The 15,145-nt window shown below is 55.8% G+C and overlaps 1 protein-coding gene across 3 annotated transcripts in view; it reads right to left on the bottom strand.

Moving 5' to 3' along the window:
* KCNH6 (potassium voltage-gated channel subfamily H member 6) overlaps nt 1–15,145 on the bottom strand; it is a 107,136-nt gene that overhangs the window by 86,751 nt on the left and 5,240 nt on the right. For 2 of the 3 annotated variants that reach the window (XM_065577496.1, XM_065577498.1), the window contains exon 2: nt 8,710–8,940. In XM_065577496.1, coding sequence (XP_065433568.1) covers nt 8,710–8,940 — 231 coding nt within the window. Of the gene's footprint in view, nt 1–6,986; nt 7,363–8,709; nt 8,941–15,145 lie in introns of those variants that run through there. The other variant, XM_065577497.1, reaches the window with a different exon arrangement.

Genomic DNA, 15,145 nt, shown 5'->3' on the forward strand with positions numbered 1-15,145 from the left:
AAGCAACCAGCCCTCGAGCCCTTAGCCGGAGAACCGCTCCAGGATGAAGAGCCCTGCTTTTCAGAGCACCGGGGAGCAGGTGAGGTGGCTTTTCTTGCCACACCCATCCTAATCAGCTCCCCTCTCTTGCAGCACAGTACCCGTCTGGAGCCAGCTGTAAGGAGTGCAAGCGGGAGGAAGCAGAGCTTGGGATAAGGCAGGCCTGCACAACATGCGGCCCGGGGGCCACACGCGGCCCGCGTGGGCTCATTGTGCGGCCCGCGTGGGCTAAGTAGATGGGCTCACTGTGCGGCCTGCGGGCTGGGGGGGGGGGGTGAGTAGACAAGCGGCGGGTGAGGGAGGGGGGCTGAGTAGGTGAGCGAGCGGGCAGTGGAAGGGAATGAGTAGGCGATCCGGGAGGGTGGAGGGCTGAGGAGGCGAGTGGGCGGGCAGTGGCGGGGGGTGAGTAGGCGAGCCAGGGCAAGGGAGCTGAGGAGGCGAGTGGTGAGTCGGTTGCTGACCTGTTCTACTGATCTGGTCTTGCTCCCATCCCCTCTCCCAGGGCCGGCTCCAGGCACCAGCAAAACAAGCAGGTGCTTGGGACGGCACATTTCTAGGGGTGGCATTCTGGCGCCGGCCATCATAGGTGCCGACTCCGGGGCATGGGAAAAAAGTGCCCTCTCTGCCCCAGCTCGCCTCCGCTCTGCCTCCACCTGCTCCCCTGAGCGCGCCGCCACTGCTCCGCTTCTTCTCCCTCCCTACCAGGCTTGCTGCGCTCGAAACAGCTGTTTTGCACAGCAAGGCTGGGAGGGAGGAGAAGCCAAGTGGCGGGGCGCTCAGGGGAGGCGGAGGTGAGCTGGAATGGGGAGTGGTTCCTCTACCCCCCGTTACTTCCTGCACCCCCCCACCTTAGCTCACCTCTGCTCCGCCTACTCCCCTGAATGCTCCGCTGCTCCGCTTCTCCCCCCTCCCTCCCAGGCTTGCCACGTGCGAAACCGCTATTTTGCGCAGCAAGGCTGGGAGGGAGGAGAAGCCGAGCGGCGGGCCCTCGGGGGATGCGGTGGTGGAGGAGCGGAGGTGAGCTGGAGTGGGGAGCGGTTCCTCTACCCCCCCATTACTTCCTGTGCCCCCCCACCCTAGCTCACCTCCGCTCCGCCTGCTCCCCTGAACGCGTTGCTGCTCCGCTTCTCCGCTCTCCCTCGCCTGAGCGGGACGGGGGAGAAGCGGAGCGGCGGCATGCCCGGGGGAGCAGGCGGAGTGGAGGTGAGCTAGGGCGGGACGTCACGGGGGGCCCGTAGGAAGCAATGGGGGCGAGAAATGCGGCACGCCAGGGGAGGAGGCGGTGCTGGGGATTTGGGGAAGGGGTTCGGAAGGGGTGGAGTTGGGGTGGGGCCGGGGGCACGAAAAAGAAAGGGGAGGCGGCCAAAAAATTTTTTGCTTGGGGTGGCAAAAATCCTAGAGCTGGCCCTGCCCTCTCCAAGCGTTGCAGCTGTCCAGAGGTGCCTGCCTTCCACATTCACACCTCATTCATTCAACAGGGCAATCGATTACAAAGTGTGTGTGTGGGGGGGGGAGATCTTATTCTACTTCTAGCAAAAAGACATTTTTCTTTTACCTTAATTATACTACCTTAGGGGCCGCTATAACATATTACCGAGGTTCAATACTGCTGTTTCGGTGGGGCGAGGGTTTAATTCCGTGGAGCAGATGGCACGCGCGGAGGGGGGGGGGGGGTTGGGCAGCACTGGGGAGGTTGTTTCCGGGGGGTGGGCGGTGCTGGGGGTGTGTGTTGTGTTTCGGGGGGGTTGGGTGGCGCTGGGGGGGGGGGTTGGCGGTGCTGGGGGGGTTTCGGCCCTCAGTTGTTTTCTTTGGAGTAATATGGCCCTCGCCGCTTTACAAGTTGTGCAGGCCTGGGATAAGGGATCATTTTTGTCTGTATAGAGGATGCAATGCAAGACTACGTGGCAGGAGGTGTTACTGAGAGTCGGAGATAGAAGCAACAGACTTGGATGAGAAGTTCTGACTTCTCGGTCACAAAGCCCACGTGTGGATCTGAATTCACCAAGTCAGGGATGGTGGGGCTCAGGGGTGCCGTTTGGACCTGCCCCTGCTTTCCTCTGATGCAGCCTGTGTTAGGAGGGGGATCGCTCACCCTTACAGGAAGTTGCACCGAGTGAACCAACAGAGCTGGGAAAGACCTATTAGATTACATGTCCCTGAGATGACTAAGCAACCAGCCTCCTGTCCATGGCATCCTTCCTCTGATGGGCCATTACCCTCTGAGCCACCTCGTCCAAGGGACATCTGAGTCACACACATGTATATGTCAACGTGCACATACACACACATGTGCGCACACAAATATTTATTGCTGCTGGACCCAGTGCAAGTGCCACACCCCTCCTCGCAGTTCTGACGCTCAGCGCCGTTTCCTCGGGGGGTAAATGCCAGCAAGCGGCATAGCCCCTAGCAGTGACTTCTTTCTAGTCAAAGGAGCGGACATGTCTCCACTAGGTATAATTGTCTCTCTGGCAGGCCGTAAAAAGCAACGCAACAAGCAGGCGAGCTGCCGGGCCGGCTGCATTGCAGTCAGAAACGGCCGAGCCTGGAGATTGGTGGCGACGTTATAAAAATTTTTTTAAAAAAGAGGATTATCAGGTTTGGAGCCTCCGCTGTGTAATTAAGCGGCAGGTCCCTCGCACGCAGGCCCCTTTCTTTGCTGATAAACCCCATCTATAATGGGCTGAACGCTCACAGGCGGAGCGCTGTGGGGAGACAATGCTCCCCTTGAAAAGCCTAGTGCCGCGGGGCAGGGTTTTAAAAATAGACATGAACGGCTTTCTTCAAGGCATTAAAAAAAAAAAAAAGCGGCAGCCGCTCTCCCAGGTTAAGTGCCGAACTGGTTGAGCTTCTCCTGTGGCCAGCAGAACACGGCACAAGGGGGCGGTTAAGGGTGGCTCAGGGCACCCTGGGGCAGGGAAAACCACTGGGGAGAATTTCCAACATTCTTGTTGTACACCGGGGAGCCCTGCTCACGGACCGCAGCCCCGCGGTGTTAGGTGCTGTACAAACACTGCCCAAAAGGGTAAGCTCTTTGGGGAACAAACTAAATGCTCCCATTTAAGCACTGGAATCAGGGCCAGATTTCCCCCTCCCCAAGAGTTCTCCAGTTGGATGCTGAGCTCCTGGGAGAACATGTTTCAGAGTAGCAGCCGTGTTAGTCTGTATCCGCAAAAAGAAGAACAGGAGTACTTGTGGCACCTTAGAGACTAACAAATTTATTAGAGCATAAGCTTTCGTGGACTACAGCCCACTTCTTCGGATGCAGTGGGCTGTAGTCCACGAAAGCTTATGCTCTAATAAATTTGTTAGTCTCTAAGGTGCCACAAGTACTCCTGTTCTTTTTTTTTGGGAGAACATGGTCTCCGATGGGGGGGTGATGGGCACTTGAAAATCCAGCCCTCTTCGCTTCTCGCTCGCAGGGCCCACGCAGGTGGTTGCTGAAGACCCATCTCTTCTGAGAGCGCTTTGGTGGTGCCTCTGAAGTGAGTCAGCACAGAGGGTTCCCAGCCACTTCCTAGTGGACCGCGTCCCTATTCCCCAGAACCAGCCGGACTGACCCAAGCCAAGGGGCCGGTTAGTGCAACTCAGCAGATGCCACAAGGACTGAACCAGCCCACAGAGGCGGAGGTGAGGATCAGCCTGACAACACGGCGCAGAATAGGGGGGAGCTTGTCTGGGGGGCAGCATTCACCAGGGCTGTCAATCCGGCACCTTCCTCCAGTATAAAGCACAGGGGGGAGGGGCACGCTGGGACCCATGAACATCAGGGGCCAGAGTTTCAGTGCTGGACTCTCTTTGAAGCCCCCCCCCCCCCTGCACTTAACTGGGAATGCAAATCTGACTGCCTGGACATCCGAGCACCCAGCTGTGCCTACAGAAACAGGGTCAGGTCTCCATTCCAACTCAAGCCCTGTGGCCCAGCCAATGCAGTGGCTCGGCTGGCCATCCCGCACCACTGCGGCCTCGCCCGTGTATCTGGGCTGCCTGCAGTTGGAACGTCACCGTAGCTGTAGTTTGTCAGTTTAATCGTCACCCCAGGATTCTCTCCCCCCCCCGGCGGTTGCAACAATCCGTCTGAGCACAGCTGGCGGAGTCGCCTTTCCCTCTTTAAGGAGCCCTGGCAAACACCGAAGGCAGCAGGAAAAAAAAAATCTCCATCTGCAGCCTCTGAGCAACTCCTGCCCCCCATCCTGTAACGTCAGCGCTCTGGCTCTCCTCCTGCCGCCCCTAGATCACACTGCGCTTGCACAGGCTGTCCCCCCTAGGGAGGCACATTGCCTGTCTAGCAGAGATGCTGAAGGAGCTCGGCACTTGGCAGGATCAGGCCCTTAAGAGACACCCATGCTTGGCTCCTCATAGCCAGAATGCACTGTCTCTAATGTGAAGACCTCCCCACCCCCCTATGACAGAAGGACACAGTAGACCCTTCTGAGAAGACAAGTCCCCTGTGCCCCAGCTCTTAAAGAGAAAATGCAGGGCGATACAGATGCTACCCTGCTCACTACAGCTGCTTAGCGAGAGGGGAAAATCACCAAACACCAGATTTTAAAGTTGCTCCACTAGAATAAAAGCAATTAACCACCCTGCAAGAAGAGAGACTCTGATGAGGTCTTTGTTACTGATGCGTGCGGCCAGTCATTCGTAATGAGAGGACTCCAGGAATGCAGGGGGAGCAGAAGCCAAAGCTGCAGGAAGGGAAGTGTTATTTTCCCTCAATAGGAGCGTGGTGAAAGTCACCCTCATTCAAACGGGGACAGCATTCACTGAGTCCTAATCTAGGCCATCAGCCTCCTGGCGCATGGCAGCTCTCTCAGCGCCACGCCGGGTCACCCAGGCAGTGAAACAGGGACAGGTGAGATGAGAGGTGCTGTGGCCAACAGATGGGGCACTGGGCTGGCAGGCAGGACACCTGGGTCCTAGTCTAGGTATCTAAAGCACTTATACGTGTCCCCCTCACTTCTGTCTTTAAGGCATTTATCTTCACACTCTCCGGGGAGGCAGGGCAGTGCGATTATCCCCATTTTACAGATGGGAAACCGAGGCACGGAGGCAGAATGTCTTGCTCAGTGTCACACAGGCCAATGCCCTTCCTATCTATTCTGAGCTTCCCCTGCTGCATGAGTTTAGGCAAGTCACTTAAGGTCTGTTTTCCTCTCTCTCCCCCCCACCACTCCCACACACACCCTTCATCTGGCTAGCCTATTTAAGTTGTAAGGTCTCCAGGTAGGGTGACCAGATGTCCTGATTTTATAGGGACAGTCCCAATTTTTGGATCTTTTTCTTATATAGGCTCCTATTATCCCCACCCCCATCCCGATTTTTCACATTTGCTGTCTGGTGAGGTCACCCGATCTTCAGGGCAGAGACTGTCTCTGGCCTGGTGTTCATACCTAGAACACTATTCCCCACCCCCACATCTCCAGTGGGGTTTCAAGGATAAAAAACTAATAAGGTGCCTCGGGGTGTTTACAAAACAATATTTGCATATCTAGCGAGTGCCTAATGTTCTAAGACCTCTCCCAGGGGAGCACCTATTGGCTGCGGTTGGGGCTCCATATGCTTCCTGTTTGCAGCATCAAGCCCTCAATGTTTAACTAACTCCCCGCAGCATTAGAATTAATCACCGGCATTTCCCAGCAAAGCTTCATTTTCATCTTAATGCAATTCCATCTGCGCCCGCACTAGCCACCTTCTGCTGGAGGGAAGCAGAGCTTGGATCCCGCCAGCAGAACACCGCCTGGGTACGGCGGGACCGCGCTGGCCAAGGGGAAGCAGAGCCTTGAATTAACAGTCGAGTTTCTGCTCGGTCGGCGCTTGCAGGGCTCGATCCAAAGCCCGCAGACGTCAGTGGGTGTCTGCCCATTGATTTCCAGGGGCTTTGCGTCAGGAGGAAGTTCAAATGGTAACACACACACCTGCAGGGTGGGGTGTTCTGGCCCATCTGGTGGCACCGAGACCACTTAGCGAGAGAGAAAATGAATCCGCTCTACAGCCTTAGTTAACAGCCAGCTGGATTTCAGCTCATGCAGTAGATGCTCACGCACTAAGCTCTAGAGGCCGCAGGTTCGATCCTGCCTGCTGACAACCAGGGTCTGTTGGCATTACACTTATACCCTAACCAATCAGATTACAGGGCAGAGCCATGGCCCAGCCTGTAATGGGCATCGAAAGTCTTGTTTTTGCTTTAACAAGCCCCCCACCCCCAAAGCTGCTTGGGTGGAAGGAGGAAGCCTTGTTTGCCACAGCTGGCAGCAGAAGACTGGTAGTGCAACAAATCCGAGCCCCATCTCCCACACCAGCGGCAGCGGCCTCAGAGAGTCGCCATTCCAGGGGCAGTGGGATACAGTCAGAGCCCTCCTGACCCCAAGGAGCCCAACTTTGGGCACTGCACCCATGGGTGTATTCTAAGGGAGGAAGGATGGTGCGAGCCTATGACCCAGCCTATGACCTCGGTATCGCTGTGCCTGTGGACGAGCAGACATCCCCTCAGCGCACGCCCTCGAGGCGGTTGCATGGTGTAGCAGATGCCCCTCGTCTAGGGCTGACAACCGCTCTGGCCCTGTAGCGGGCTCCTTCTTGGGACTCGTCCACCTGGCCAGGTCGCTTTTAGCCCCACCCCTTCTGGGGTAACAAAGTCCGACCCACAAGAGTCCAGTGTCCTTTACCTCAGGTTTCAGCCCCTGCCGCTGGGCCCCATGGGCCTTCAACCCTCAGGGCTTCAAAGGTTCTTATCCCCTTCTGTCAGGGGGCTTTGCACCACCTTCCCCCTGGGCTGGTGGGGTAACCCCATCCCTCCCTCTCCTCTGGGTTCCAGCCCAGAGACCCTATAGTGAGCAGGCAAGGTCTGTCTAGTCAGAGCCACCCCTGCAACCACCCTGGGCTTCTTCCTCCCTCAGCCTATCAGCCGGCCTTTCCCAGAGCCCCTTCCTGGACCCACTGCGTACTTGCATTCTCCTCAGGTGCCAGGATGTCTCGGCCTTCTCAGGCCCCACGGCCTCGCTAGGTTCTCTCAGAGCTGGATTTGCAGGGCTCTCCCCTGGAGTCCTCCAACAAGTCCCCAATGAGAATACAGACTTCAGCCACTTCTGGCCTCCTCAAGCTTTTATCCCTCTCAGGCGCCCCTTTGTGTCCCTCCTCACCCAAACACCTCCCTGGGCTGCCTCTTTGGAGGTCTAAACACTGCCAGAACAAGCCACGAGCTTAGTAGCTTTGCCCCATTTCCTGGCCCCCTAGAGAGAAAGTTCTCTATTCTAGATACCATGCATCCTCATCAACTGTCTGCTACCCAGAGACAAACTGAGCATTCCCTACTCCAGGGTGGGCCTCCTCTTTTTGTACTAACCACTTGGCTCCTCCCCCAGCTAGGACTCATCTTTAATTGGGCCTGGCCCAACCACCAGGTGCCACTGCTAATTAAGCTCCCCAGCTCCCCTTAACCCTTTCAGAGCCAGGGTGAGGCATATACCCCATCACAGCGCCTCAGCCCCCCCGCCCCCAGGAACATGGCAATAATTGCTCTGCCCTGCCTCCTGGAGGGTTATGAGTTTCTGCTCAGCCATGACTGTGAGTTGCTCAGATACTATGGGATGGGGTCCAGACAAGTACCTAAGGGAGATAGGTTGGGAAGTTTGAGGGCTGGACTTTGAGCTTTGAATTGCTGGCGAAAGGTTCTGGGTCAGAACCTGGGATCTCAAGCACAAGGGAAGTTCAATCCAGAAGACTGCTCAAGACCTTCTGTCGCTTTAGAAATAGACAACACTTCAGGGGACCTTTCCACAGCCCAGACTGACGTGGGGCAGCCAGACTAAGGATCCCGTCCACAGACTCACTTGGGGAGGCCTCTTTAAAATGGGCCCATCGGGTCTGATCCTGCCACTTGTGCAGTATGGGACTGATCCTGCCGGAGGGGGAAATGCTCCACATTGGAATGGTGACACACGCTTTGCATCGACATAAATAACACCACAAGGCGCCGGGCGACGGAGGACCAGGCCCATTAGATTTGTTTGTGTTTGCTGGATGCTCAGAATGGGTGTAACCTGCCCTCCCCTGCAAGTTTGGGCTGCGCTCAGATCCGTGCATCTGCACTGAAACCCAAGCTGCCATGAAGGCAGAACTGGGGCTGGCTGGTTACAAGGTGTCACTTTTGGAGAAAGCAGAAGACAGGGCCCTTATCGCAATGAACGGGAAAAATCAAGACTGAGCAAAGGAGCCCCATAAGGATGTTCTCTGTGCTCCCCATGACAGTGGCTGTCGCCTCCCCCCCATACTGCTCCCCTTCGCCACCCCCAGTCCTGGGATCTGTAGGCAGTTCTGTCGTGTTTTCAGTCCAGTTCAAGGCCAGATCCTGTGCGGCCTGCTCCCCTTGACACCCCGTTGGTGAGGGCAGAAGGTAGCCCTCCACATTTTAAGCCTCTCAAGGCCGGGTCCTGGGGGCTGATTCTGCTCTTGTTCACCCTGGGGTAAATCAGGAGTAGCTTAGGGGAAATCCGTAGAAGTACATCAGTAGGAAAGGAGAATCAGGCTCGTCTGTACAGAGGGAGACCAGTCCATAGTGCTGTATAAATAGCAATCATCTCCCACTAGCAAAGAACTCCTAGGATGGCTACCCCTGTGTGCATCCCCCACCTAGCTACCCATGTTGCTATTTCAATGAGGGGCTCTTACTGTCTTTCCTGTAGTAGAGGATCTCTAGCTTGCACTCCTCGGATCCCAGCAAGGCCTGAGTCAGCTGCGCGATGGAGTTTTTGGTGGTCTCAGGCCCGGTGAGGAAGTCGCAGGTGCAGGGGCGCTGCATGACCTCCACCCGGGAGTAGCCGAACATCTCACAGAAGCCATCGTTGCAGTAGATGATGGCGCAATTCTCCATCTGGGCGTTGGCGATGAGGAACTTGCGGTCTGCAAAGACGCATGGGAAGCAAAGGGTTAAAATAAAGGTGACTGGCCCCCAAGTGAACTTCCTAGCGGAGGATGTGCGGGTGGGAGTGACAGGAGGTTCTCCACCTGCAGAGCTGGGTGCAAAGATTTGCCAGGGCACCGTCCTTGTAGTCTTCATGCAAATAGGGTGTCTGAGGGCAAGATGCTTAGAGAGGCAGCCTGGGGCAGTGGCCAAATCACAGAATTACTCAGAAAAGGTGAATTCTGATCCTGCCTCCACCAGTGACCTCTGATAAGTGTAAGCTCCTTGGGGCAGAGACCGTCTCTCCCTACTTGTTTGTATAGTGCCTAGTACTGTGGGGCCCTGATCTCAGCTGGTGCCTATGGGTGCTACTGGAATATAAACCATTGGGTTTCCCCAGCACCACATGGGATGTTTCCTTAGCTGGAACAGGGCTTCAAGGGGCTTTTTAAAACCATCTCCCATCTGGGGGATGTCAAAGCACTTGACAGATATGAAACATGGCAGAATCCCTATGTATATGATCTCCATTTTATAGAAGGGGAAACTGAGGCACTGACAGGCCCAGTGTAGCAGCAGCAGGACTGGGACTAGAAGCCAAAGCAGCCTGACTCCCAGTCCGCTGGGCCACTGCCACCACTAGCAATATCCCAAACCGCCTCCTGCTTTCGCTGTATTTCCCTCCCCATCACTGCAGACGAGCGAGACAGCTGTGAGTAAAGGGGCGCTGTGACGGGATGCGCCAGCCCTGTGACAGGCGCTTTCTCCTTTCCTTGCTGGTGCAGACAGTGAGACGCAATTCTGGAGCTAGGGAGCCTGGTCCACCCCTGGTGTCCCTGCCAAGTGGTGTTTGTGTGCATGGGAAAAGTGGCTTTTGTTTCTACCACAGCTGCTGTACATGGGCACCGTTCTACTGAGCCAGGGGAGCCGCGCCCCATTACACCACATGAGGATCTAACGCAGAGACAGTAGAGATGAGACAAACCCTCAGGTTCTCTATTCATTAACATATTATTTATTGAATAGTGCCTAGAGGCCCCAGCCAGGATCAGGGTCCCAGTGCAAGGTGCTGTACAAATATATAGTAAGAGATTGTCCCAGCTTTTACAGTCCAAATGGACAAGACAAAGTATGGGAGGGGAAACTGGTGCCTGGAGGGGTGACGTAATTTGCTCAAGGTCATACAGCAGGTCAGTGGCATAGCTGGGCGCAGACTGCCAGCTAAGGGCCCTCACCACTAGACCACACTGTCTCCTAGGATTGTTGCCTACAGCCCATTGTCTGGCATGTTGCCCACTTTACACGTCCTATATGATGTTCAGTCTAAGGAGATTTCGGTGGAAAAGCAGCAGGTGCTTCGTGGCTGTGAGATCGGCTCGCCCGTGGGATTGTTTCCCAGGGGGAGCAGCAGAAGCCCCATCAGCTGTGACCTTTGAAGCTAGACGGGACCAAACGCAAGCACACGTACAACAGGGAACAATCTGGCATTTGCAAGGGGGAGGACTAAATGAGCTGATGGGTCTTTACCATCCTCAGTCTGATTCTCCCGACGCTGGTGTAACTCAGGAGTGTCTCTTTGAAACCAATGTGTACAACGGGCATAAGTGAGTCAATAATTCATTGATACATTTCCCTTCTCTCAATGTCATCCCTTTGCTCTTTTTTTCCCTTCCATGACTTTCATAGCACCCTCTGTAATCCCTCCTCCTCCTCGGGGATCTACCCTGCACACACCGGTGGGTGGCTAGTTCAACCCCTCCCACCCCACCTTACAGCGATCACCTCCCCCCGCCCGGTTTGCTCTTTTCAAAGTTTGCCCAAGCGCAGCACTGCCTCTTGGCTAGTTTGTGGGCCAGATTATCCATCTGGGGGGGCCCAGCTGGGCCAAGGTGACTCACGCACTGAGGTTGCTGCAGGCTCGGTGAAGGTAACTTCCCTCTGAAGGGGTATGAACGAGATGTGCAGCCAGATGTGGGCAGCGGAAGCATGTGCCTGCGCTGAGTAACTGGAGCAGGGAATTGAGAAACAGAATCCTAGAAGTGTAGGACTGGAAGGGACCTCGATAGGCCATCTAGCCCCGTCCCCAGCAGTGAGGCAGGACTCAGTATTAGCTAGACCAGGGATCGGCAACCTTTGGCACACGGCCCATCAGGGAAATCTGGTGGCAGGCCCGGACGATTTGTTTACCTACAGCCTCCGCGGGTTCGACCCATCGCAGCTCCCACTGGCTGCGGTTCGTCGCTCCAGGCCAATGGGGGCTGCGGGAAGTGGAGCGGGCCGAGGGATCTGCTGGCCGCCGCTTCCCGCAGCCCCCATTGGCCTGGAACAGCAAACCGCAGCCAATGGGACCTGCGATTGGCCGAACCTGCGGACGCTGCAGGTAAACAAACCATCCCGGCCCGCCAGCAGATTTCCCTGACGGGCCGCGTGCCAAAGGCTGCCGATCCCTGAGCTAGACCAGAGGTTTTCAAACTTTTTTCCTGGTGACCCAGATGAAGAACACTGTTGATGCCCGTGACCCAGCAGAGCTGGGGAGGAGGGGTTTGGGATATAGGAGGGGCTCAGGGTTGGGGCAGAGGGTTGAGGTGCGGGGGTGAGGGCTGTGGGGTGGGGCCGGGAATGAGAGTTTCAGGGTGGGGGAGGGGGTTCTGGGCTGAGGCAGGGGGTTGGTGTGCAGAAGGGGGTCAGGGTTCTGGGCTGGCAGTGCAGGCTCCAGGGTTGGGCTGGGGAAGCGGGGTTTGGGGTGCAGGAAGGGGCTCTGGGTTTGCGTGGGCTCAGGGCTGGGGCAGGGGGTTGGGGCATGGGCTTACCTCAGGCGGCTCACGGTCAGCAGCGCAACAGGGGTGCAGAGGCAGGCTTCCTGCCTGTCCTGGCACCATGGACTGCGCTGCACCCCAGAACCGGCCAGCAGCACGTCCAGCTCCTAGGCGGATGCGCACAAGTGGCTCCAGGCAGCTTTCGCCCACAGGCACCCCAGCTCCCATTGGCCAGAAACCGGCCAATGGGAGTCTGGAGCCAGTGCTCAGGGCGGGGGCAGTGCACACAGTCCCATGGCCCCCAGCCTAGGAGCCGGACCTGCTGCTGGCCACTTCCGGGGCGCAGCGCGGTGTCAGAACAGGTAGGGACTAGCCTGCCCTAGCCAGACAGCACCACCAACAGGACTTTTAACGGCCCGGTCGGCGGTTAGCTGCCACTACCCAATGCCTTACATTCCACAACCCAGTACTGGGTCACAACCCGCAGTTTGAAAACCATTGAGCTCGGCTGCCCCTGACCAGTGTTTGTCTAACCTCTCCTTAAAAACCTCCAACGATGGAGATTCCACAAGGTCCCTAGGCAATTCTTTCCACAGCTCAACTATCCGGACATCCGGACAACAGACATGGACGTCGTGGGCTCGGGGAAGCCTTTGGATGACTCCACAGAAGGCAGCGGGGAAGGGAAGGGGTTGGCCTGCTCCATCAATGAAGGTTCCTCTGCCTGTTGCCGTTGCTTTGGCTCTCTTGGGAGGCTGTCCTGTAAAGATGAGGCCGATGATACGAGGGGATTAGAGCACGTATCTCATCTCCAGTCCTTAATGTAATCTAGCAACGTAGAGGCCACGGCTGCTCAGACCGGCAGCGAGCGGGAAGTTCATGGCCAAATTCAGCTCCTGATTCCGCCCCACTGAAATCAGTGGGGACCTAGGGGCCGGGGTGTACCCAAGTGGGATGTGCCCTTAGCAGGTATGTGAGCAAATGGCTCTCCCGAGCGTCGGCATCTCTTTTGGCTGGAGCCGGAGCCAGTTCTTAAACACGGAGGGCGCATTTGGGGGCTAGCTATTAATCTCGCTGATTACACAGGAGTGGCATCTGCAACGTGTTGATTCCAGTTCTGCTGTTTGCCTCCTTTCCCACCTGACCTGGGGAATGTGCATTGGCAAAGGGCCACGCTCACTACGGAGCTGGAGAAGCCTCCTGCAATCCACAATGGACCCACAAGCAACTTCCGGGCCCCTATTTGCAGTCCTGCCATGGCAGAGAGCTGGAGAAGAGCCGTTCTCACTTCCCTGATGCCTTTCAGCAGAGGATGAGAAAGCGCCTTGCAAACATTCCCGAATGGCGCTCCAGCACCTGCAGTGAGCTGGTGAAGTGTCACCATTGTTACCCATTTTAAAGCTGGCTAAACTGAGGACAAGTGGCATGAATAAGTGAGTGCGCAGCAATGCCAGACACAGAACCCAGAATCCAGGTGGAGTTCCCTGCTCAACTCACTAAATGACTCTGACCCCACTGGCAGATGGATCTAGACGCTTGCTCAGTGGATGCCATCACTCCGTATTGCCCAGTGCGCCGGCCTGCCACTCTCTGGCACCGGGAGAGGATTAGTTTCAGTGAGTCGGGGCTTAGAGCAGAGCTTGGGAGGGGAGTGGGCAGCCGGGTGGGTGGGCAGAGGGAAAAGAGGCTGTTGATTTTAACTAGGCAGTGCAACTCTGCTTACAGGGAAATGGAATTAAACTCCTGGATTGTTTCATTGAGTCAGTCGGGCAAATACAAGCCGGATCAGAGGGGCACGCAACTGGCCTTCACTAAAGGAGAATCTGGTACAGTGTGTGTGTGTAGGGGGGCAGAATCCATGGAGGAGACCTCAGCTAGGGAGAAGAGGGGGGATGTTATTAGCTGGTAGCTTTCAGGCCTGCTCCTGCTCTCACTCACCCCAGCGGTTATCGGGGCAGCTGGTGTCAGACTGGGATGCGTGAGCAGTAACCTGCATGGGTTACAAGTTAAACCACACGCCCAAGGCATCGCAGAGCGAGGCATTAGCGCCCAGCAGCTCCTGGCTCTCAGCCCCCTGCTCTGCTCAAGCCATCACACTGGGCTACCTCAGGTTAGAATGAGATGAACTCCTGCCTCCAAAATGGGGATCGGGGATGGGCTCCTACAGCTGGAAGGAGCCGTGTGTGTGTATGCGAGAGAGCGAACGAGCAGGCCTTTATTTTTTGTGCAGCTGTCCCTTTAAGAGGTAGCCCCAGCTAAAGACTATGGGGCACTGTTTCAAAAGTGGCAGCAGGGAGGTTTACAGCAGCAGCAGCAAGTTATCAAGTTCAGGCCCGCCTGGCCGCGGCTTTGGCAGCTGGCAGGGGGCGAGGAAGGCTTGTCTGTTTGTTGATGAGCTAGTTCCCCAGCGCCCCCCTCCCCACCACTCGGCTGGCACGAGGGATGCAGCTTGCCAATTTAGATGGATAGACAAGGCAAGTTACATGAACTTCCCATTCACAGGATCACGTCCCTCCCCACAGGGGCCCTTCTCTTCTTTTGGCAACTACGGATCAATCGGGTAGGGAGGAAAGGCAGCAAGTTTGTCTCCCCAGCAAACTCTGCAATGGGAGACAGGCTGAATTATGCTGCTGGAGGGACCCAGAGGTCCTAATTCTCTGGCGCCTTGCAGCTGGTGAGCAAAGTGATCTCTGTATCTTCTGCTCTGGTAGCATTGGGCACCCACTGTGCACTCCCTTGGCATTGGGGTAAGTTACCCCATGGGGGTATCAGACCTCACACGTCTAAAAAAGACAGCTCCCCTTGTATCGGTTACCGCCAAAGAACTGCCCTCCCCCAAACGATGCCAAACGCTTTAGAAGCAGAGAGCGCCACTGTCCATTCATTGTGTTAGAGGTGAAAAAAAGAAACCCACTAAAATTCATGTAAAGAGATTATTTCTAGCAACAGCAAATGGCAGCATTTCGTCAGGGGAGGCTGCCTGGGAGCATCCTATAATTTAAGGCAAATGGCACCAGACAGCCCATTTTGCACTAAAATAAGCACTTCTACCTGGCCATTTTCTAGCTGAACATTCTGTCCCCTACATAAAAAAAGGTTTTATCCTCTCCCCCCACCCCCCCGAGTAGTTACATTTTAATCAGCTCCTGATCTCGGGTATGTTAGTAAATCCAAGGTTACTCTGTTGACTTCAGTGGAATTACTCCAGAGTTATGCTGGTGTAACTAAGACGAGAGTCCACCCCATTTTTACAGTCTTGGTTGATGGCATCTGGCCAGCAATATCTAATCTATCTATCCCCATACACCCCCCTCTACCTAATCAATCTATCTATCCCCACACACCCCAATATCTATCTATCCCCATACACCCCAATATCTATCTATCCCCATACACACCCATCTACCTAATCAATCTATCTATCCCCATACACCCCCAATATCTATCC

Source organism: Chrysemys picta, chromosome 24 (assembly GCF_011386835.1).
Source record: "Chrysemys picta bellii isolate R12L10 chromosome 24, ASM1138683v2, whole genome shotgun sequence".
NCBI classification, from domain to species: Eukaryota; Metazoa; Chordata; order Testudines; family Emydidae; genus Chrysemys; species Chrysemys picta.